The sequence below is a fragment of the Pseudophryne corroboree genome, chromosome 6, assembly GCF_028390025.1.
Source record: "Pseudophryne corroboree isolate aPseCor3 chromosome 6, aPseCor3.hap2, whole genome shotgun sequence".
Classification (NCBI taxonomy): Eukaryota; Metazoa; Chordata; class Amphibia; order Anura; family Myobatrachidae; genus Pseudophryne; species Pseudophryne corroboree.
The window spans coordinates 409,915,319-409,939,392 of NC_086449.1; the positions used below are offsets into that span (position 1 = coordinate 409,915,319).

Consider the following 24,074-nt stretch of genomic DNA (forward strand, 5'->3'; position numbering starts at 1 on the left):
GGACTTCAGGAACTGAAGCCAATCTTTTCTGGAAGAAAATTGACAGGGCTGAAATTTGAACCCTAATGGACCCCAATTTGAGGCCCATAGACACTCCTGTTTGCAGGAAATGCAGGAATCGACCGAGTTGAAATTTCTTCGTGGGGCCTTCCTGGCCTCACACCACGCAACATATTTTCGCCACATGTGGTGATAATGTTGTGCGGTCACCTCCTTCCTGGCTTTGACCAGGGTAGGAATGACCTCTTCCGGAATGCCTTTTTCCCTTAGGATCCGGCGTTCCACCGCCATGCCGTCAAACGCAGCCGCGGTAAGTCTTGGAACAGACATGGTACTTGCTGAAGCAAGTCCCTTCTTAGCGGCAGAGGCCATGAGTCCTCTGTGAGCATTTCTTGAAGTTCCGGGTACCAAGTCCTTCTTGGCCAATCCGGAGCCACGAGTATAGTTCTTACTCCTCTACGTCTTATAATTCTCAGTACCTTGGGTATGAGAAGCAGAGGAGGGAACACATACACCGACTGGTACACCCACGGTGTTACCAGAACGTCCACAGCTATTGCCTGAGGGTCTCTTGACCTGGCGCAATACCTGTCCAGTTTTTTGTTCAGGCGGGACGCCATCATGTCCACCTTTGGTCTTTCCCAACGGTTCACAATCATGTGGAAGACTTCCCGATGAAGTCCCCACTCTCCCGGGTGGAGGTCGTGCCTGCTGAGGAAGTCTGCTTCCCAGTTGTCCACTCCCGGAATGAACACTGCTGACAGTGTTATCACATGATTTTCCGCCCAGCGAAGAATCCTTGCAGTTTCTGCCATTGCCCTCCTGCTTCTTGTGCCGCCCTGTCTGTTTACGTGGGCGACTGCCGTGATGTTGTCCCACTGGATCAATACCGGCTGACCTTGAAGCAGAGGTCTTGCTAAGCTTAGAGCATTGTAAATTGCCCTTAGCTCCAGTATATTTATGTGGAGAGAAGTCTCCAGACTATATCACACTCCCTGGAAATTTTTTCCCTGTGTGACTGCTCCCCAGCCTCTCAGGCTGGCATCCGTGGTCACCAGGACCCAGTCCTGAATGCCGAATCTGCGGCCCTTTAATAGATGAGCACTCTGCAGCCACCGCAGAAGAAACACCCTTGTCCTTGGAGACAGGGTTATCCGCTGATGCATCTGAAGATGCGATCCGGACCATTTTTCCAGCAGATCCCACTGAAAAGTTCTTGCGTGAAATCTGCCGAATGGAATCGCTTCGTAAGAAGCCACCATTTTTCCCAGGACCCTTGTGCAATGATGCACTGACACTTTTCCTGGTTTTAGGAGGTTCCTGACTAGCTCGGATAACTCCCTGGCTTTCTTCTCCGGGAGAAACACCCTTTTCTGGACTGTGTCCAGAATCATCCCTAGGAACAGCAGACGTGTCGTCGGAAACAGCTGCGATTTTGGAATATTTAGAATCCACCCGTGCTGTCGTAGAACTACTTGAGATAGTGCTACTCCGACCTCCAACTGTTCTCTGGACCTTGCCCTTATCAGGAGATCGTCCATTTTCTTTGAAGAAGAATCATCATTTCGGTCATTACCTTGGTAAAGACCCGGGGTGCCGTGGACAATCCAAACGGCAGCGTCTGAAACTGATAGTGACAGTTCTGTACCACGAACCTGAGGTACCCTTGGTGAGAAGGGCAAATTGGGACATGGAGGTAAGCATCCCTGATGTCCAGGGACACCATATAGTCCCCTTCTTCCTGGTTCGCTATCACTGCTCTGAGTGACTCCATCTTGATTTGAACCTTTGTATGTAAGTGTTCAAATATTTCGGATTTAGAATAGGTCTCACCGAGCCGTCTGGCTTCAGTACCACAATATAGTGTGGAATAATACCCCTTTCCTTGTTGTAGGAGGGGTACTTTGATTATCACCTGCTGGGAATACAGCTTGTGAATTGTTTCCAATACTGCCTCCCTGTCGGAGGGAGACGTTGGTAAAGCAGACTTCAGGAACCTGCGAGGGGGAGACGTCTCGAATTTCCAATCTGTACCCCTGGGATACTACTTGTAGGCTCCAGGGGTCCACTTGCGAGTGAGCCCACTGCGTGCTGAAACTCTTGAGACGACCCCCCACCGCACCTGAGTCCGCTTGTACGGCCCCAGCGTCATGCTGAGGACTTGGTAGAAGCGGTGGAGGGCTTCTGTTCCTGGGAATGGGCTGCCTGCTGCAGTCTTCTTCCCTTTCCTCTATCCCTGGGCAGATATGACTGGCCTTTTGCCCGCTTGCCCTTATGGGGACGAAAGGACTGAGGCTGAAAAGACGGTGTCTTTTTCTGCTGAGATGTGACTTGGGGTAAAAAAAATGGATTTTCCAGCTGTTGCCGTGGCCACCAGGTCCGATGGACCGACCCCAAATAACTCCTCCCCTTTATACGGCAATACTTCCATGTGCCGTTTGGAATCTGCATCACCTGACCACTGTCGTGTCCATAAACATCTTCTGGCAGATATGGACATCGCACTTACTCTTGATGCCAGAGTGCAAATATCCCTCTGTGCATCTCGCATATATAGAAATGCATCCTTTAAATGCTCTATAGTCAATAAAATACTGTCCCTGTCAAGGGTATCAATATTTTCAGTCAGGGAATCCGACCAAGCCACCCCAGCGCTGCACATCCAGGCTGAGGCGATCGCTGGTCGCAGTATAACACCAATATGTGTGTATATACTTTTTAGGATATTTTCCAGCCTCCTATCAGCTGGCTCCTTGAGGGCGGCCATATCTGGAGACGGTAACGCCACTTGTGATAAGCGTGTGAGCGCCTTCATTTAATTTATCTGATTCAGGAAAAACTACAGGTAGTTTTTTCACACCCCACATAATACCCTTTTTTGTGGTACTTGTAGTATCAGAAATATGTAACACCTCCTTCATTGCCCTTAACATGTAACGTGTGGCCCTAAAGGAAAATACGTTTGTTTCTTCACCGTCGACACTGGAGTCAGTGTCCGTGTCTGTGTCTGTGTCGACCGACTGAGGTAAATGGGCGTTTTAAAGCCCCTGGCGGTGTTTGAGACGCCTGGACAGGTACTAATTTGTTTGCCGGCCGTCTCATGTCGTCAACCGACCTTGCAGCGTGTTGACATTATCACGTAATTCCCTAAATAAGCCATCCATTCCGGTGTCGACTCCCTAGAGAGTGACATCACCATTACAGGCAATTGCTCCGCCTCCTCACCAACATCGTCCTCATACATGTCGACACACACGTACCGACACACAGCACACACACAGGGAATGCTCTGATAGAGGACAGGACCCCACTAGCCCTTTGGGGAGACAGAGGGAGAGTTTGCCAGCACACACCAAAACGCTATAATTATACAGGGACAACCTTTATATAAGTGTTTTCCCTTATAGCATCTTAATATATAATCATATCGCCAAATAAGTGCCCCCCCTCTCTGTTTTAACCCTGTTTCTGTAGTGCAGTGCAGGGGAGAGCCTGGGAGCCTTCCCTCCAGCAGTTCTGTGAGGGAAAATGGCGCTGTGTGCTGAGGAGAATAGGCCCCGCCCCCTTTTCGGCGGGCTTCTTCTCCCGTTTTTCTGACAACCTGGCAGGGGTTAAATACATCCATATAGCCCCAGAGGCTATATGTGATGTATTTTTAGCCAGTATAGGTACTTTCATTGCTGCCCAGGGCGCCCCCCCCAGCGCCCTGCACCCTCAGTGACCGTTGGTGTGAAGTGTGCTGAGAGCAATGGCGCACAGCTGCAGTGCTGTGCGCTACCTCATGAAGACTGAGAAGTCTTCAGCCGCCGATTTCTGGACCTCTTCTCTCTTCAGCATCTGCAAGGGGGTTGGCGGCGCGGCTCCGGTGACCCATCCAGGCTGTACCTGTGATCGTCCCTCTGGAGCTAGTGTCCAGTAGCCTAAGAAGCCAATCCATCCTGCACGCAGGTGAGTTCACTTCTTCTCCCCTAAGTCCCTCGTTGCAGTGAGCCTGTTGCCAGCAGGACTCACTGAAAATAAAAAACCTAATAAAACTTTTACTCTAAGCAGCTCTTTATGAGAGCCACCTAGATTGCACCCTTCTCGGCCGGGCACAAAAACCTAACTGAGGCTTGGAGGAGGGTCAGAGGGGGAGGAGCCAGTGCACACCACCTGATCCTAAAGCTTTTACTTTTGTGCCCTGTCTCCTGCGGAGCCGCTATTCCCCCATGGTCCTGACGGAGTCCCCAGCATCCACTTAGGACGTCAGAGAAATAGGTGCAATTAGGTACCTGGATGGCCAAGCTAAGCGACATAAGTGTGCGGCACAAACACCTGGCCCAACTAGGAGTGGAACTGCAGTTACAGACAGGATGGCAGATTTAAAAAATAGGCCCAAAACAGCACATGATGCAAAGAAGAAAAAGAGGTGCAATGAGGTAGCTGTATGACTAAGCTAAGCGACACAAGTGTGCGGCACAAACACCTGGCCCACCTAGGAGTGGCACTGCAGTGGCATACAGGATGGCAGATTAAAAAATAGGCCCCAAACAGCACATGGACATATATAAACAAACGGCAGTGGACATATAGCAGCAGCGTATATCGTCACTGGAATTACTGATGACACAGGACACTACCACTGGTCTGATGCAGCACAACACGTTGTTGTTATAATTATTATACTGCAGCAGTGGACATATAGCAGCAGCGTATATCGTCACTGGAATTACTGATGACACAGGACACTACCACTGGTCTGATGCAGCCCAACAGGTTGTTATAATTGTTATACTGCAGCAGTGGACATATACAGTAGCAGCAGCGTATATCGTCACTGGAATTACTGATGACACAGGACACTACCACTGGTCTGAGGCAGCCCAACAGGTTGTTATAATTGTTATACTGCAGCAGTGGACATATACAGTAGCAGCAGCGTATATCGTCACTGGAATTACTGATGACACAGGACACTACCACTGGTCTGAGGCAGCCCAACAGGTTGTTATAATTATTATACTGCAGCAGTGGACATATACAGTAGCAGCAGCGTATATCGTCACTGGAATTACTGATGACACAGGACACTACCACTGGTCTGAGGCAGCCCAACAGGTTGTTATAATTGTTATACTGCAGCAGTGGACATATACAGTAGCAGCAGCGTATATCGTCACTGGAATTACTGATGACACAGGACACTACCACTGGTATGATGCAGCCCAACAGGTTGTTATAATTGTTATACTGCAGCAGTGGACATATAGCAGCAGCGTATATCGTCACTGGAATTACTGATGACACAGGACACTACCACTGGTCTGAGGCAGCCCAACAGGTTGTTATAATTATTATACTGCAGCAGTGGACATATACAGTAGCAGCAGCGTATATCGTCACTGGAATTACTGATGACACAGGACACTACCACTGGTCTGAGGCAGCCCAACAGGTTGTTATAATTGTTATACTGCAGCAGTGGACATATACAGTAGCAGCAGCGTATATCGTCACTGGAATTACTGATGACACAGGACACTACCACTGGTATGATGCAGCCCAACAGGTTGTTATAATTGTTATACTGCAGCAGTGGACATATAGCAGCAGCGTATATCGGCACTGGAATTACTGATGACACAGGACACTACCACTGGTATGATGCAGCCCAACAGGTTGTTATAATTGTTATACTGCAGCAGTGGACATATAGCAGCAGCGTATATCATCACTGGAATTACTGATGACACAGGACACTACCACTGGTCTGATGCAGCCCAACAGGTTGTTATAATTGTTATACTGCAGCAGTGGACATATAGCAGCAGAGTACAGTATATCGTCACTGGAATTACTGATGACACAGGACACTACCACTGGTCTGCACAACACAGCACCACTTTATACAGCTACACTGGATGGCAGATTTAAAAAATAGGCCCCAAACAGCACATGATGCAAAGAAGAAAAAGAGGTGCAATGAGGTAGCTGTATGACTAAGCTAAGCGACACAAGTGTGCGACACAAACACCTGGCCCATCTAGGAGTGGCACTGCAGTGGCATACAAAATGGCAGATTAAAATATAGGCCCCAAACAGCACATGGACATATATAAACAAAAACGGCAGTGGACATATAGCAGCAGCGTATATCGTCACTGGAATTACTGATGACACAGGACACTACCACTGGTCTGATGCAGCACAACACGTTGTTGTTATAATTATTATACTGCAGCAGTGGACATATAACACAGAGAACACCAACACTGTGAATGGCTGGACTGATACAGCACAATACACTGACTATACTGGACTGGTCTGTACAACACAGCACCACTTTACAGCTACACTGGATATATCTGCCTGGACTGATACAGCACAATACACTGACTACACTGGACTGGTCTGCACAACACAGCACCACTTTACAGCTACACTGGATATATGGCAGCAGAGAACACCAACACTGTGACTGCCTGGATTGATGCAGCACAATACACTGAGTGACTACACTGGACTGGACTGAGCAGTACAACACTTGCCACCACACTTTCCAGCCCCAACACACAGACACTGAACACTGAGGACACATCCTCTCTATACACTCTCCGAGACTGGATTGAAAATGGCGGGGACGCGCTGCTTCTTACATGGAATCCAAATCCAGCGAGAATCCGACAGCGGGATGATGATGTTTTGCCGCGTTCGGCTTTCCGAGTCAAGAGGGAAAATTTGAGCCTGGCTTGGATCCGGGCTCGAGATGTGAAGTTCGGTAGGGTTCGGTTCCTGCGCATGCGCAAAGTACCGATAATTGGTACTTTGCGCACACAGGGTGCACCTCCAACCACATCGGAATTGGGCCCATAAAGTGCAAAAAGTACAAGTCCAATCTATTACACCTCTGAGTATATATTAAAATGAAGTCCATTTGCAAGGAACAAATATGTCACTCTCACTACAGATGCTAAGATCTAAGCTCAAAAGTAGGTTTATTTTACACAGCAGATCTGCAACTTTTGTTACTCTTTTCCATGGTTTTCTTTATTTTCCGTACAGAGTGTAAGCAGTGTCCTGCTGGAACAGAGCCCATCCTAGGCTATGAGTATAAGTGGTGGAACATCCTCCCAGGCAACATGAAGACTTCCTGCTTTAATGTGGGAAATTCCAAGTGTGATGGAATGAATGGTAAGCCGCAGCTGAGAGACTAACTTTTTATATTAGTTAGGAATAGTTTATCACTTATCAATGAAGGTAGATTAGGCAGTTCTGAGCATTATTATCTGCTATGAACAGCTGGAGAATAGCCAGGGAGATCAAGGTCTGGGCATCATTTCTGGTATAATGTCTCCCCCTGCTGGAGAATCCTTTTTATTTTTTAGGCAAGAAGCAACAGCACTGTTTGCTAAAATTGTAAAAGAAAGAATTGTTTAACACCTGTTGATATTTTTTAAACAAGCTGTATTTGTACCAGCTATACAAATAAAACAAAATAACACAGAATATCAATTTGACTTTTTAAGATCTATCACCTTTATACTGTAGGTTACTTATGCTGCATTCAGACTGCAAATGCCGGATCCTACCCGGTAAGACAAACGTGTACTTACCGGATGGGATCCGGCATTTGCACTCCGCTGCTGGCTTTCCGACCCGGCAATATACCGGGTCGGTTGCCATAACAACGGAGCGCGCAGCAGCAGCAGGGGCGGGGGTGGAGGCGGCGTCGGGAGATGAGCTCATCTCCAGCGCCGCCTCTCCCTATCTTGTGAATGGGAACCGTGTCGCATCGACACGGCTCCCATTCACACTGCACCTGACCCGGTAATCAACCCGGGTAAAACCCTTCTTTTTTACCGGGTTGATTTACCGGGTCAGGCGACCCGCTAAATCGGCCAGTGTGCTTTCACATCGCACACTGACCCGGTTCGACACGGCAATATGCCGTGTCGGTACCGGGTTATTTGTGCGATGTGAAAGGGGTATTAGGTATTCATACCTCCCAACATGACCCTCTCCAGGAGGGACAAAATGCTCTGCTTCTGGACTTTTGTCTTCATTTATGATTGCTGGCACCTGTGTTGAACAGGTTAATGGATAAGAAAGGTGTTTCACCACAGGTGATGGCAATCATATAGTAAGAGGGAAGTGCAGGAGCAGAGTTTTCTGTCCCTCCTGGAGAGGGTTATGTTGGGAGGTATGGGTATTATATATAGACATATATCTAACATTAGAGTCCAAGTAGGAAAAAGCAATTTGGTTGATGCTTAATGTTCAAAATCAGGCAGCTTCTAAATGTGTAAATACATGTTAAATTCTCATAAGAGTCGCTGATCAACCAGTATAGTATATTTATAGTTTCTGCCACATAAAATTCAAAATAGTAGAAGAGTGGCCCCTGAATGCGGTCCTCAAAAGTACCCCAACAGTCCAGGTTTTAGGGATATCCCTGCTTGTGCACAGATGATATAATCAAACTGACTGAGGTTTTAATTAAGTCAGCTGTGCTTAAGCAATCTAATCTCTCTGCACATATTACGTCTGCCCCGCCTGCAGTGTAGCATGGTTTTGCCCATTAGTGTGCTTTTTTTGGTTTGCTAAAAACTCTGAATAGCCCCAATAGTACAAAAGATTAAGTAATACATAACTAAAAATAAAACCTAGAGCAGGCATTTTGGGTAAAAACTTCCATGGGTTGTATATTTCACCCACAAAAGGTGCCAGACGAGGAAGCTGTCTTGGCCGCAATACGTAGGATTACCTGGATAGAATAGGTCACGCCTAGAAGAGATGAACGCAAAATGGGTGGTTGCAAACGCTAGGAGTAGAGTCCAAACATAACTGTCAGTGGGACGAAAGTACATGGTACATGATGAGGTCCATGAGACAGCAGATCAGAGTGACCGTAGGTGGCAGTATCAGCATAGGAAAACAATGGGCAGACTCCATGTGTGACTGCCAGTAGCCTGGATAGATCTGGAGGGGTGGGTACTATTAGGCACTTTGTCCTTTACAACTACTATTTCAAAAAGTTAATATACTAGCATAGACCTCAAGGGCCAGTATATCACCATGAGTTTTGGTGATGTCATTATCACTCTTTGGCATCCAAAACACCATATTTTCATTCAGCCCTATATTTAGAGTCACATTTCCCATCAAATATAAATCACTGTTAACAACACTAAAATGTCCACTGTCTCCCAAGCACACTGCCTTTTGCCACACTTAATTCTGCCCCCTGCTTTACTCCTGGCCTTTAGGGGTATATTTACTAAGGTGTGAGTTTTTTAGAAGTGGAGAAGTTGGCCATAGCAACCAATCAGATTCGAGCTATTACCTTCTAGAAGCAGCTAGATAAATGTTAAGTGCAATCTGATTGGTTACTATGGGTAATATCTCCACTTCTAAAAAACTCACACCTTAATAAATATACTCCTTAATCTCTCTCCCAGCCAGAAATTTCCACCTCTTGGCTTAGACACATTTACTAGAATGTTTCCAGTTATGTTGCTTTGTTTCTTATTCGTTCCATTATTTACCTACCTGTAACTTCACTACAATACTAATATGTGTCTGAGAAGCTTGTTGTATAGATGTGCATTTTCTTGTCCATACATTTACATTCACATATATTTTCTGCAGGTTGGGAAGTTGCAGGAGATCTTGTTCAGAGTGGGTCTGGGGGCTCAGACAATGATTACCTTCTCTTAAATATGCATATCCCAGGATTTAAGTAAGTTACAATTCTTTATTACAACTCTATCTCTATATTTTTTGTTATGTGTATGTTGCACATCAAAATATATTTCTATAGTGAACACTTATAGGATGATATATCACTGAAATGCACTCTTATGTGAAGGTAGATTATTTATAGGAAGTTGTTACTATTATTTTCTCCAAAAGTAGGGGCAGCTGCGAGGTGGGGGCAGTTTATATAGTCTTTATGCTAATGCTGTGGCTGATGGATGTCATATTGAGACAACCACACTATCGATGCACCATCAGACATTGCACTTACGTATTGCCAGCGCAAAATGTCCAAGTGAACATGGATGCCAGTGTCAGTGCAACTGCGTCTTTACACGCTGTCATTGACAATGACACACCCATGGCTGTTAGTCACCCTCACCTGTAACCATTCAGAAACGCCCATGGGAACAGAATGGATTGGGACACGCGTGCAGAGGAGTTTGTGGTTTGTGGATGTGGTTTGCAAGAACCTAATTAAGTAGCTAAGTTATGGACTCAGAGGTCCTCAGTTAGATTTGGATACATCTGCATACAGAACTTACATACAGATGTAGCCATGCTCATTGTTGGCAGCGAAAGCGCGACACGTGTGCCTGCGACTATGTGTGACCCATTGAAGTCTAGGGATTGAATGCCAGCTGCTACCGGTCACAGCCAGGCACGTTTGAACTATGCCGCAATACGTATGGGAGTTTGGCTGCTTTTCACATATGCACCAAGCTCCGGAATGCAATACATTCTGAAGCTTGGACCCGGTGGGTAACACCAATTTTAGATGGCATTACCCAATAGAAGCCGATGGGCTTCTTTTTGCGTTTTCCCCTGAGAGGGACCCAACCGCATCCCTCCCAGCACCTTCTCACATTGCATGCGTCAGCAACCACATACATAGATAGGACTCCCGGGTCATAAACACAAAAGTCCTATTATCTCAAAGGACAGCTTCTATCAGGAGAGCCGTCCTTTGTGATTTTCTTCAAGCATTCAGCGTTAGTAAATGTACCGCTATGCAGTAGCGGATCTTGACATGGGCAAGCAGGACTTTTGCCCGGGGCGCCGCCTTCCAGAAGGCGCCGGCGCCATCCGGAGGGCGCCACACCATGGCAAGATCCGCTACTGCTGTGCTGCCCGCTGTGTCCGTCGCTGATCCCGCTGGTTCCCGCTGTGTCCGTCGCTGATCCCGCTGGTTCCCCGCTGTGAAGGGAACTAGACGTTAAGCGTCTGGTTTCCCTTCGTGGAGAGGACGTCATCGCGCACCGCACAGCATTGAGAGACTGACACAGACGCTAGGGGGCATAATTGACCTCTAGTGTCTGTCTATGCCAGATCCGAGGAGAGGAGCGGCACCGGCGGAGGTCTGCAGCGATCGGGAGCGGGGATAGTAAGTATTAATTTTTTTTTTTTCAGCGGCGCTACTCTACTGTACAGGGAGCATAACTGACCACGCCCCCTGTATGAAGCCATGTCCCTATTTTCCGCCCGGGGTGCCAAAAGGGCAAGAACTGGCCCCCTGCTGCTATGCTTGCGAAGATTGGCGGAATACATTGCATGCAAAATGCGATGCTTGACGCATCCTGCTATATATATATATATATATATATATATATATATAACCGTAAAAAGGAATAACTATCAGCCAGAGGGGTCAAGATACAAATTACCGGTTAGTGTGGCTGATAGTCATCATCATCATCATCATCATCATCATCATCATCATGTATTACACTGGAACTTGCCCTTACTATAATCAGCAGACGTTTAGCCACCTCCATTTCTCCACCTTGTTCCTAAGAAATGCCAGTCTATGGTGTGCAAACATCTATATACTGGAGCATTTTGCTGCACATGTACAGTGAAATGAGTAAATGTGTAAAAAATGATTGTATGCCAGACTGTAAATGAATCCTGGAATGTACTGTACTCTGAATTCATTAATGTTGTGGTTGAATTTATAGCAATATAAAAAAAAAAAAAGAGAAAAAAAAAATGAAAAATAAGCTCACAGTGCAAAATGGAAACCTTTTAAAATCTTCCATGTTTTACCTGACATTTTTCAGACCTCCCACATCAATGACAGGAGCAAATGGCGCAGAGTTGGGCAGGATCACCTTCGTATTTGAAACCATTTGTTCAGCAGACTGCGTGTTGTACTTCATGGTGGTGAGTGTATCAAATGTTTGTTACTGGAAGCTTCTTTAAAACATGTGATTCATTGTGGTTGATTTGGCTTCCAACAGAATGACAGATTTTCTTTCCCACTAACATATTACTCTTTACAATAGACTACACCAGTGACAGTATGCTACAGCTCATCAATAAAACATAATCCCAGATGATATTTTTTCATTTTATTATGCAAGCCCGAAGACGCCATAATAGATCAGTGAATTAGCTGGCAATGCTCTGATGTCTTAGTGATACTGGGGTAAATGTATAAAGCAGTGATAAGCGTGGAGAAGTGAGCCAGTGGAGAAGTTGTGCATGGCAACCAATCAGCTGCTCTGTATAATTTTATAGTATGCAAATTATAAATGTTACTTCAATGCTGATTGGTTGCCATGGGCAACTTCTCCACTGGCTCACTTCTCCACACTTTTCACTGCTTCATATACAGTTTTTACCTAATTGGCACTGCCTGTCCTCCTTTACTCATGAACATATTAATTACTAGCATTTAAGAGGACATTAATAGCGATATTTATAAAATGGTGCAAAGGTGATATGCAAACCAATGCTGTAACCAGTAAGCCTATATAATAAAAGCTGCTCCTCACCTCTGTGGTGGGAATTCAAATTTTTCGGATGCCGGTGGTCACTAGATTGCGCCCGATGGAGCAATTCAAGTGCTGCACTGTTAGGGCATGTACAGCCGCCCACGCTGATTGTACCCTGTAACGAAATAGGTACAGTAATCATTCTTACTAAATATGTTCTTGCATTATCACCACTTTTCTTTTTGTGTTCTTTTTGAAGTTTTTAAATTAGGGGTTGATTAGGAGTACTACTCAACATTTTCACTTCTCACATTCAAATTGTCTTGCTGCTACCTCAAATTAATTTTCAATTTGTACTTGTTAAAAAAGTCCACCACAATTCTAACACTAATATTCCTTTTGTCACTGTTTGTTACTGTACTACTCGCCATTCTCATTAGCAAAACTTTCCCTGTGTTGAAGGTATGCTCTACAATAGTTTTCCATGGTCTGTCCCTTTATCTCTCACCTTAATTTGCTGATTACTTTTTACGGAAGTTTAGAGTAATAATTCGTACGAGCTTGTGCCTAGCTAGGACATTACAGACACAGGTAGAATAGTGATTTTCATGAATCTTAAGAGACTATGGGGTCTATTTACTAAACCTTGGATGGAGATAAAGTGGATGGAGATAAAGTACCAGCCAATCAGCTTCTAACTGCCATGTCACAGGCTGGGTTTGAAAAATGTCAGTTAGGAGCTGATTGGCTGGTACTTTATAACGGTCCATGGCGTAGTAAATAGACCCCTTAGGGCCTAATTCAGATCTGATTGCAGCAGCAAATTTGATAGCTAATGGGCAAAACCATGTGCACCTTGGGGGGGCAGATATAACATGTGCACAGAGAGTTAGATTTGGGTGTGGTGTATTCAAACTGAAATCTAAATTGCAGTGTAAAAATAAAGCAGCCAGTATTTACCCTGCACAGAAACAATATAACCCACCCAAATCTAACTCTCTCTGCACATGTTATATCTGCCCTCCTACAGTGCACATGGTTTTTGCCCACTAGCTAATAAATTTGCTGCTGCGGTCAGATCTGAATTAAGCCCTATGACGGTATTCAATTAGCTACGATAATTTGCCGCAGCTAATTAATTCACATGGGGCTATTCAGTTAGTCCTGCCAGCTATCAGGGATTATGCTTCAGGTGTCACGTCTGGCAGGTGAGATTTGCCCGAGGAGGTAGCAGGCTATGAATGAACCAGATGAGGGGGCTGGATATAGTTCCTTCGCATGGGACACGGAGCAATGAAGAACGTAGGCGGGGTTTGAGAGTCAATGGAAAGTATTTATTATGTACAGGGCTGAGGTAGGGAACTGAGGCTGAAGCACAATGGTTAAAGACGTGGCTGGAGGTGAAGAACTGCGGACTGTGATTTGAAAGACGAGACTAGATGGTGAACTGTGGAACTGTGGATGGTAGTTGAAAACGTGGCTGGAGACAAGGACTGTGGACTGTGGTAAACGAGGCTTGAAGATAACAATCTGCAGGTTGTGGTCGGTGGTACAAAGGCGTGGCTGGTGAAGGAGATCTGTGGAGTGTGGCTTGAAAGACGAGGCAGAAGACCCGGGGCCGACTGTGCCCAAAGAGTCTTACTGGACCGGGTTTTCCAGGAGCGCTTCCACAGGCAGTAGCAGGCAAGAAACGGCAGGGCTGCAGCAGCAACAGAGAACCGACCAAGCAGGATCAGGAGGAACCAAGATACAGCAGGAATCCTGGGAGCACAGGCTAAAGCACCTACAACAGGGTTGTAACTTGAAGCACTGGCATCCCTGTCCTAAACCAGCCCCCTTTTATAGGGAGAGCTTCCCCTGGATTGGCTGGAAGAAACAGGAAACAGGAACTATGCTTAAAACTTGGTCTCCAACATGGCGGCGCCCAGTAATGCAGACCTTTTTGCAAAGCCACATTGCTCACTGCCCCTGGTCTCCAAGCAACGGTTCAGCAAGAGCGACCCGCTGTAGCGGCGTCCCGCCGCCACGAGCGGACCCCCTCACCTCCGCTACTGCTGCCCACGGATCCGGCGCAGCAGCCCACCTCCGCCGCTGCCCGCACAACGCCAAGGAAGCCAGCCCCGCGGCCCCAGCGTACCGGTAAGACTCCGGACGCTGACATCAGGTGCCTCAAGCACCAATAAGCAGCCCTCGGAGCCACCTCTTACTATGCACCAACCACTTAACTGATGATTTTTCCCTTCAAAAGCATTAACAACATTGTTTTTTTAAATTTATTTTATTTAATAAAGTTGAAAAAGTATTTTTTTTAAATATTTAAACATTATATTATGCACATCTGCAGAACGGATCTCCTCGTCAAAAACTGGGGGACAGGGTGGGACGGCGCAGTTGCATGAATTCTGACCATGCCAGTTAAGTGTTAAATCAAATAGGAGAGTAAATCTCAAAAACAGGCACAAAGACCAAACAAAATAAAATAAAAGCATATAGCCACATTCAGTGGATTGGGGATACATGTCCTCTGGTCACAACCAACGTATATATCCAACCCACTGAATGTGGCTAAATGCTTTTAAATGTGAATTTGATGTATGAATACATTATTTACTCGTATATCTGGCACTTTTTGGTCTTTGTGCTTGTTTTTGAGATAAGGAATTCCTTCTCCTTTTTAAATTGGTGCAGAGTAAGAGGGACTGAAATTGAGCTGGGATTTATTAAGATTTACCTGGATTGTGTTCCATCACACAGATGCTCTAAATAAAGAAAGCAAGACCTCTTCTGTGCTCTGAACTGTGAGATGTAAACTTTGATTGTGCCAGTGTGAGACAGTTATAATTTTATTTGGATCCTGTGGAGTATTAGTGAGGATCCATTTAAAGTGATATAGGCAACAATTCACAGGTTTGCACAGTTTGAAAATTATTTGTTCTATATTGACTTCTGGGTTTATAACTCAGGGCCTAATTCAGCATGGGTTGTAGACATGTGAGAAACCGCACACCTACAACCCTTTTTTCTGACATGTGGGGGGACGACCAGCACAGTGTAAGTCCCCGCATGCCAGGTCCTGCACCTTACCCGTGCAAACATGTGAGTGACGGTGATGCTCTCGCATGTTTAGGGTTGCCCTCTGCCTACACAGCCTAGCTGCTAAGGCCATGTTTCGGGTCGCTGTGGCTGCGTGTGATGTCACACAGCTGCCGATGCCCGCCCCAGAAATGTTCCGGACACGCCTGCGTTGTCCGGACCGCTCTGTTAAAACCTTGACGCAACGCCCCCTCCCGCCCCACGAACGCCTCTGCCTGTCAATCTAGCAGAGACAATCGCACGTATGAGATGCTGTTGCATCTCACTGTGCGGCTTCTTCACGTGCGCACGCTGCAGAGGGCTTTAGCATGCGAACGCTGTCGGAGCAGCATTCCATGCTGAATTAGGCCCTCAGTGCCCACACAATTACATTTTAAATACTGTATGTGCTACACGAAAATGCAAGTTGCTAAAATCAGTTTATTTGTCCATTACAAAACAACACAATATTCTGCCAGCATAGTATAATGGACCATTAATGAGATTTACATCCTATATGATAGTAGCAATGCAGTGATCTCAGTTGCATAAATTTGCAAAAATAAGGTTAAGCTACAAGACACTTCAAGGTATCTTTGATAGGGTGGTCCTAACACTACATGATAATAGCACGAATTAAGAGCTTACTATCCTAGAGGATGTAAATCTCATTACTGGTCCATGGTAGTATGCTAGGGAAATCTTGTGTTGTCTTACTTTTAAATATGTGATCAACAATTAAAAATGTAATAACATTTTTTATTTACCAGTGTAGTACATAAATATTCTGCAGATCTACTCTTCATGTCTGGAGGCAGTAGTCATTGTACAATGTAAATAGCTGTAGACTGGACTGGACAAATGTTTTCTTAAGAAAACTGACTGGATATGTGTTATATTATTAATAGTGCTAATACATTTTCTTCTATAGGATGTTAACAGAAAGACTACAAGTGTGGTGGAGTCATGGGGAGGAAACCGAGAAAAACAGTCATATACTCACATCATATCAAAAAACGCTACTTATATGTTTACCTGGGCATTCCAGAGGACCAATCAAGCCCAAGATGTTAGTATATTAGCAATACTTTAACACAATAAGTTGTTTTCCTATTTGAGGAATACTTTTATATAGCGCAATCATAGTGATACAGGGCCTGGTGCTGGTGTTAGACTAAAACATAAATTGTGCGAGTTTGCCCTGCGCATGTTCACAAAAAAAATGCATGCATATGTGTAAAAGCTTACACTGTAACTGATTAGGAGGGCCCTGCTCGCAAGCTTACTGTCTGTAGGGAAATCTGCATTGATGCACAAGGATAGATGCTGTCTGTTGCATAATGGTCCACCAAATTGTAAAGATTCTTTATGGGCTGTATGATATGGTCACCCTGCAATGTTGGCCAAGGTTAAGGAGAGTGTGAAAGTGAAGAAAGTCAAAATATGTAAGGTTATGTCATGTGTGGACTGTGCAGAGGGGATGTAATTAGATAGGGAGGCATTGAAGGTTGTGTGGCTGGGTCCAGAATTTGATAAGCTTTCCTGAAGAGGTGAGTTTTCAGGGAACATTTTGGAGACTAGAGGTGAATCTTATTGTGCGTGGGAGGGCATTCCACCGAGTGGGCGCAGCCGGGATAAAGTCCTATAGTTTTGAGTGGGAGCAAGTAACGCGTGTGGATGACAGACGCAGATCTTGTGCAGAGCGGAGAGGTCGGGTAGGGAAATATTTTGAGATGAGTTAAGAGATGTATGTTGGTGCAGTTTGGTTAATAGCCTTGTATGTAAGTAAAAGTATTTTATATTGAATACGGTAGAATACTGGTAACCAATGGAGGAACTGACAGAGTGGATCCGCTGCTGCAAACGATTAATGTCTAGCGAGAAAAATCAGCCTTACAGCTGCATTCAAAATGGATTGTAGTGGTTAGAGACTATTTTTGGGAAGACCAGTCAGAAGACTATTGCAATAATCAATGTGGTAGATAATGAGAGCATGGATTAGAGATTTTGCAGTGTCTTGTGTAAGATATGGTCGTATTTTGGATATGTTTCTTATATGTATGTAACGTGATTTTGTGACCGATTGAATTTGGGGAACAAAGGACAGTTCAGAGTCAAGAATGACAACTAGGCAGCGAGCTTGTGGTGTAAGGTTGATTGTTGAGCTTTCAATAGTGATAGAGATATCAGGTTGGTAGCTGTTATTGACCAGTAGAAATATAATTCATTCTGTTTTGGAAATATTAAGTTTAAGGTGGCTAGATGTCATCCAAGATGAAATGGCAGAAATCCATTCAGTGATACGGCCCAATACAGATGGTGACAAATCTGGGGAGGATAGGTAGATTTGAGTATCATCCACATACAGATGATACTGAAATTCGAAAGAGCTGATTAGTTTGCCAAGAGCTGTGGTATAGATTGAGAAAAGCAGAGGACCTAAAACTGAGCCTTGTGGTGCTCCAACTGATAGAGGTAGCAAAGACGAGGTGGACTCAGAAAAATAACACTGAAGGAGCGATTAGATATGTAGGTTGTAACCAAGAAAGGGCTGTGTCCTGAAGATCTAGGGAATGTAGTGTTTGTATGAGAAGAGAGTGGTCAACAGTGTCAAAAGCAGCAGAGAGATCAAGGAGAATAAGTAGAGAGTAATGTTCTTTAGATTTAGCAGTGACCAAATCATTCACTACCTTAGTTAGTGCTGTCTCTGTGGAGTGTTGGGCACAAAAGCTTGACTGAAGTAGGTCCAGTAAGTTGTGCGAGTTAAGAAAGTGTGAGGCGAGTGTAGGCAAGTCTCTCAAGTAGTGGAGAAATGGACCAGTGGACATTTATCTATTGGCTTTGTAGTTAGCTTTAGAAAGAATGAGAACATTTTTTTCTGGTTGCTTGTGTAGTGAAAGCCATACACTGTCTATATATGCTGGAAAGCTCATTGATCACATGTTTAATGTATGCAAATTAATAATATTTCAGTGAAATGGGTTATAGTGGTGGGGATTAAGTTATTCTGATTTATTCATATATGTTTTGCCTAACTTCTGTTTTCTATTCAGAGTCGGCGTTATGTAAATGACGTTGTAAAGATCTATTCAATAACTGCCACCAATGTTATGGATGGAGTAGCATCAAATTGCCGTGCTTGTGCCATGGGTTCTCCGCAGTTCGGATCAGCTTGTGTGCCTTGTCCTGCTGGTAACTATATTGATAAGGAGAGCAGCACGTGTAAAGAATGCCCACCCAACACGTATCTTTCACCACATCAAGTGTATGGAATAGAGGCCTGCATTCCGTGTGGTCCTGCGAGTAGAAGCAACAGGGTATGTTATATGTTGTGTAACCTACACACACACAGTCTTGTATACCAAGGTCCTTCTTCAGATACCATGTGTATAGAACCTTGTAATAACAAAAACATGTAAGGACAGTAATGGCGAAATTGCCTAGCAATAATAATAAGCCACTAAGATTTACACACAGGTCATTTGTAGAATGGTTTTAATATTAATAGGTGGTAACATGTACAACACCAGTATGGCAATAATGAACAGAAATGTTCTCTGTTATAATTCAATCACTTTTCTCTGACGTCCTAGTGGATGCTGGGAACTCCGTAAGGACCATGGGGAATAGACGAGCTCCGCAGGAGACTGGGCACTCTAAAAGAAAGATTAGGTACTATCTGGTGTGCACTGGCTCCTCCCTCTATGCCCCTCCTCCAGACCTCAGTTAGAATCTGTGCCCGGCCAGAGCTGGATGCACCTAGTGGGCTCTCCTGAGCTTGCTAGAAAGAAAGTATTTGTTAGGTTTTTTATTTTCAGTGAGATCTGCTGGCAACAGACTCACTGCTACGTGGGACTGAGGGGAGAGAAGCAAACCTACCTGCGTGCAGCTAGCTTGTGCTTCTTAGGCTACTGGACACCATTAGCTCCAGAGGGTTCGAACACAGGGCCTGACCTCGATCGTCCGTTCCCGGAGCCGCGCCGCCGTCCCCCTTGCAGAGCCAGAAGACAGAAGAAGGAGATAAAATCGGCGGCAGAAGACTCCGGTCTTCATTAAGGTAGCGCACAGCACTGCAGCTGTGCGCCATTGCTCCCACTGCACACCACACACTCCGGTCACTGTAGGGTGCAGGGCGCTGGGGGGGGTAGGGGGCCCCCTGGGCAGCAATAAGTATACCTTTTGGCAATATATACACATAATACAGTCTGGAAAACTGTATATGTGTAAAACCCCCGCCATTTTTAGTCAGAAACAGGACAGAAGCCCGCCGCTGAGGGGGCCGGGCCTTCTTCCTCAGCACACCAGCGCCATTTTTTCTTCACAGCTCCGCTGGAAGGAAGCTCCCCAGGCTCTCCCCTGCAGAATCCTGGTACACAAAGGGTGAAAAGAGAGGGGGGGCACATAAATTTAGGCGCAAAAATTGTATATACAGCAGCTACTGGGTAAACACTGAGTTGTAGTGTAATCCCTGGGTTATATAGCGCTGGGGTGTGTGCTGGCATACTCTCTCTCTGTCTCTCCAAAGGGCCTTGTGGGGGAACTGTCCTCAAATAGAGCATCCCCTGTGTGTGTGGTGTGTCGGTACGCGTGTGTCGACATGTCTGAGGTAAAAGGCTCCTCTAAGGAGGTGATAGAGCGGATACGTGTGTGAGAGGGTGTCTCCGTCGACAACGCCGACACCTGTTTGGATATGTGTAAGTGCTAAGGTAAATTTATTGCACAAATGGTTAGGGAACAGACAGGAAATCTACCCAGGTCTGTCCCTATGTCACAGAGTCCTTCAGAGTCTCACAATGCTCACTATCCATATAACAAACACTGGTATCGACATGGAGTTTAACTCCACTGTCGACTACGATAATGCAAAGTTACAGCCAAGATGGCTAGAAAGTATTCAATATATGATTATTGAAATAAAAGATGATTTGCATATCACTGATGACTCATCTGTCCCTGACACGAGAGTACACATGTTTAAGGGGAAGAATGCTGAGGTAAATTTCCCTCCTCTCATGAGGAAAAAGAGCGGGAATCTCCAGACAAGAGACGGCAGCTTCCCACAAGAGAATTCTCAGGCTGTATCCTTTTCCCACTAGGGCCAGGATGTGTTGAGAATCTTCCCCTAGGGTGTCCTGTTTGCACAGACGGTAGCACTTGCTATTCTCAGGGATCCTGAAGATAGCATGCACATTCTAGTATACTACCCAGACCGGCGATTGTGTCGGCAGGGGTTTATAGCGCTGTGGCAGCGTGGACAGGTACCTTATCAGCAGAGATTGAGACACTAGTAAATATATTAAAGATGCTGTCTTAAGTGATAGATATATAGTTATAAAGCATGCCCAAAGAGACATGAGTATACTGGGTCCTAGAGTCAAAGCTATGTCGATCTCTGTTTGACGTGTCCTGTAGAATATTCATTGGACAGATGATGCCAACTTAAGAGGCATATGGAAGGCTGAGGATTGTGTGGAGAAGGGTTCTCGGGCCTGGTCTCCACAGCTATAGCAGGTAATTCTGCTAGTTTGCCTTATATTCCTGCACAGCCTAAGAAAGCACGACATTATTAAATGCAGCCTTTCGAATAAAGAAACAAGAAAGTCTGAGGTGCGTCCTTTCTTGTCAGAGCCAGGATCAACACAGCTAGTTCCCAGGAACAGAAGTCCTCCCCGGCCCCTACAAAAATCCACCTATGCCGCTGGGGCTCCACAGGCGGAGCTAGGCCCGGTGGGGACACGACTTCGTAAGCTCAGCCACAAGTGGGTTCACTCCCCGTTAGGTCCCTGGGCAATAGATATTGTGTCTCAGGGATACAAGCTGGACTGTGAGAAGATGCCCCCTCACCGACGGCCCTGCGGGCTTCCCCCCAAGAGAGGGAGCCAGTGTTAACTGCAATTCACAAATTGTATCTTTAACAGGTGGTGGTCAAGGGTCCCCTCCTTCAACAAGAGGGTGTTATTATTCGACCATGTTGTAATCCCGAAACCAGACGGTTCGGTCAGACCCATATTGAATTAAAAATCCCTGAACATATACCTGAGAAGGTCAAGTTCAAGATGGAATCGCTAAGAGCGGTCAGGGCAAGCCTAAAAAGAGGGAGATTTTATTGTGAATCGGGTCATAAGGGATGCATACCTTCATGTCCCCATTTATCCACCTCATTAGGCGTACCTCAGAATTGCGGTACGGGATTGTCATAACCAAGGTAATGGCGGATATGATTGTGCTCCTGCGGAAGCAAGGTGTCACTATTATCACGTACTTGGGCGATCTCCTCATACAAGCGAGATCAAGAGAGCAGTTGCTGAACAGCGTATCACTTTCTCTGGAAGTATAACGGCAACACGGCTGGATTCTATATATTCCAAAGTCGCAGTTGGTTCCTACAGCTCATCTGCCTCTCCTAGGCATGATCCTAGACACAGACCAGAAAAGGGTTTATCTCCCGATAGAGAGAGCTCAGGAGCTCATGACACTGGTCAGGAATCTATTAAAACCAAAACAGGTGTCAGTGCATCACTGCACTCGAGTCCTGGGAAGGATGGTGGCATCATACGAGGCTGGTTCCATGCGAGGACCTTCCAATGGGACTTACTGGACAAGATGGCAGTACGGATGGTGTAATGGTTAGCATTACTGCCTCACAGCACTGAGGTCATGGGTTCGATTCCCACCATGACCCTAACTGTGTAGAGTTTATATATTCTCCCCGTGCTTTATGGTCCGGATCACCTCTTCAGATGCATCGGTTAATCACCCTATCCCCCAGGGCCAGGGTGTCTCTCCTGTGGTGGCTGCAGAGTGCTCACCTTCTCGAGGGCCGCAGATTCGGCATTCAGGACTGGATCCTGGTGACCACGGATGCAAGCCTCCAAGGGTGGGGGGCAGTTACACAGGGAAGAAATTTCCAAGGTCTGTGGTCAAGTCAACAGACTTGCCTTCACATCAATATCTTGGAACTAAGGGCCATATACAACGCCCTAAGTCAAGCGGAGATCCTGCTTCGCGACCACCCGGTTCTGATCCAGTCCGACCACAGGGGTTCATGTAAACCGCCAAGGCGGCACAAGGAGCAGGGTGGCGAGGGTAGAAGCCACCAGAATTCTTTGCTGGGCGGAGAATAAAGTAAGCGCACTGTCAGCAGTGTTCATTCCGGGAGTGGACAACTGGGAAGCAGACTTCCTCAGCAGGCATCCACCCGGGAAAGTGGGGACTTCATCAGGAAGTCTTCACGCAGTTTGCAAATTGATGGGAACTGCCTCAGGTGGACTAGATGGCGTCCCACCTCAATAAAAAGCTAAAAAAGGTTTTAGGCCGGGTCAAGGGACCCTCAGGTGATAGCTGTGGTCGCACTAGTAACACGGTGGGTGTTCCAGTCGGTCTATGTAGTCCCTCCTCTTCCTCTCATACCCAAGGACTGAGAATTGTAATAAAAGGAGGAGTGAGAACAATATTCTTTGCTCCGAATGAGCCAAGAAGGACTCGGTACCCGGAGCTGCAAGAAATGCTCTCAGAGGACTCTGGGCTTCTGCTTCTCAGACAGGACATGTTGCAACAGGGGCCCTGTCTGTTACAAGACTTACCGTGGCTGCATTTGACGGCATGGCGGTTGAACGCCGGATCACAGCGGAAAAGGGCATTCCGGATGCAGTTATTCCTACGCTGATAAAGGCTAGGAAAGACGTGACAGCAAGACTTTTTCACTGTATATAGCGAAAATAGGTTGCTTGGTGTGAGGCCGGGAAGGCCCTACAGAGGAATTCCAGATGGGTCGATTCCTGCACTTCCTACAGTCAGGAGTGACTATGGGCCTAAAATTAGGATCCATAAAGGTCAAGATTTCGGCCCTATCCATTTTTCTCTCAAAAAGAACTGGCTTCACTGCCTGAAGTTCAGACGTTGTTCCAGGGGTGCTGCGTATTCAGCCTCCTTTTGTGCCACCGGTGGCACCTTGGGATCTTAACGTTGTGTTGGATTTCCTGAAATCCCACTGGTTTGAGCCACTTAAGCCCATGGAGCTAAAATATCTCACGTGGAAAGTGGTCATGCTATTGGCCTTAGCTTCGGCTAGGCATGTGTCAGTATTGGCGGTTTTGTCATGTAAAAACCCTTTTCTCTATCGTCCTAAGTGGATGCTGGGGTTCCTGAAAGGACCATGGGGAATAGCGGCTCCGCAGGAGACAGGGCACAAAAGTAAAGCTTTTACAGGTCAGGTGGTGTGTACTGGCTCCTCCCCCCATGACCCTCCTCCAGACTCCAGTTAGATTTTTGTGCCTGGCCGAGAAGGGTGCAATTCTAGGTGGCTCTCATAAAGAGCTGCTTAGAGAGTTTAGCTTAGGTTTTTTTATTTTACAGTGATTCCTGCTGGCAACAGGATCACTGCAACGAGGGACAGAGGGGAGAAGAAGTGAACTCACCTGCGTGCAGGATGGATTGGCTTCTTGGCTACTGGACATGAAGCTCCAGAGGGACGATCACAGGTACAGCCTGGATGGTCACCGGAGCCACGCCGCCGGCCCCCTCACAGATGCTGAAGCAAGAAGAGGTCCA

At 46.0% G+C, this 24,074-nt stretch overlaps 1 protein-coding gene across 1 annotated transcript in view; it reads left to right on the plus strand.

The window, feature by feature from the left end:
• Positions 1–24,074, plus strand: part of ELAPOR2 (endosome-lysosome associated apoptosis and autophagy regulator family member 2) — a 181,398-nt gene that overhangs the window by 124,637 nt on the left and 32,687 nt on the right. Inside the window, exons 10-14 of the mRNA XM_063926927.1 lie at positions 7,042–7,170; positions 9,628–9,718; positions 11,796–11,898; positions 16,456–16,593; positions 18,578–18,841. Coding sequence (XP_063782997.1) covers positions 7,042–7,170; positions 9,628–9,718; positions 11,796–11,898; positions 16,456–16,593; positions 18,578–18,841 — 725 coding nt within the window. The remainder of the gene's footprint in view (positions 1–7,041; positions 7,171–9,627; positions 9,719–11,795; positions 11,899–16,455; positions 16,594–18,577; positions 18,842–24,074) is intronic.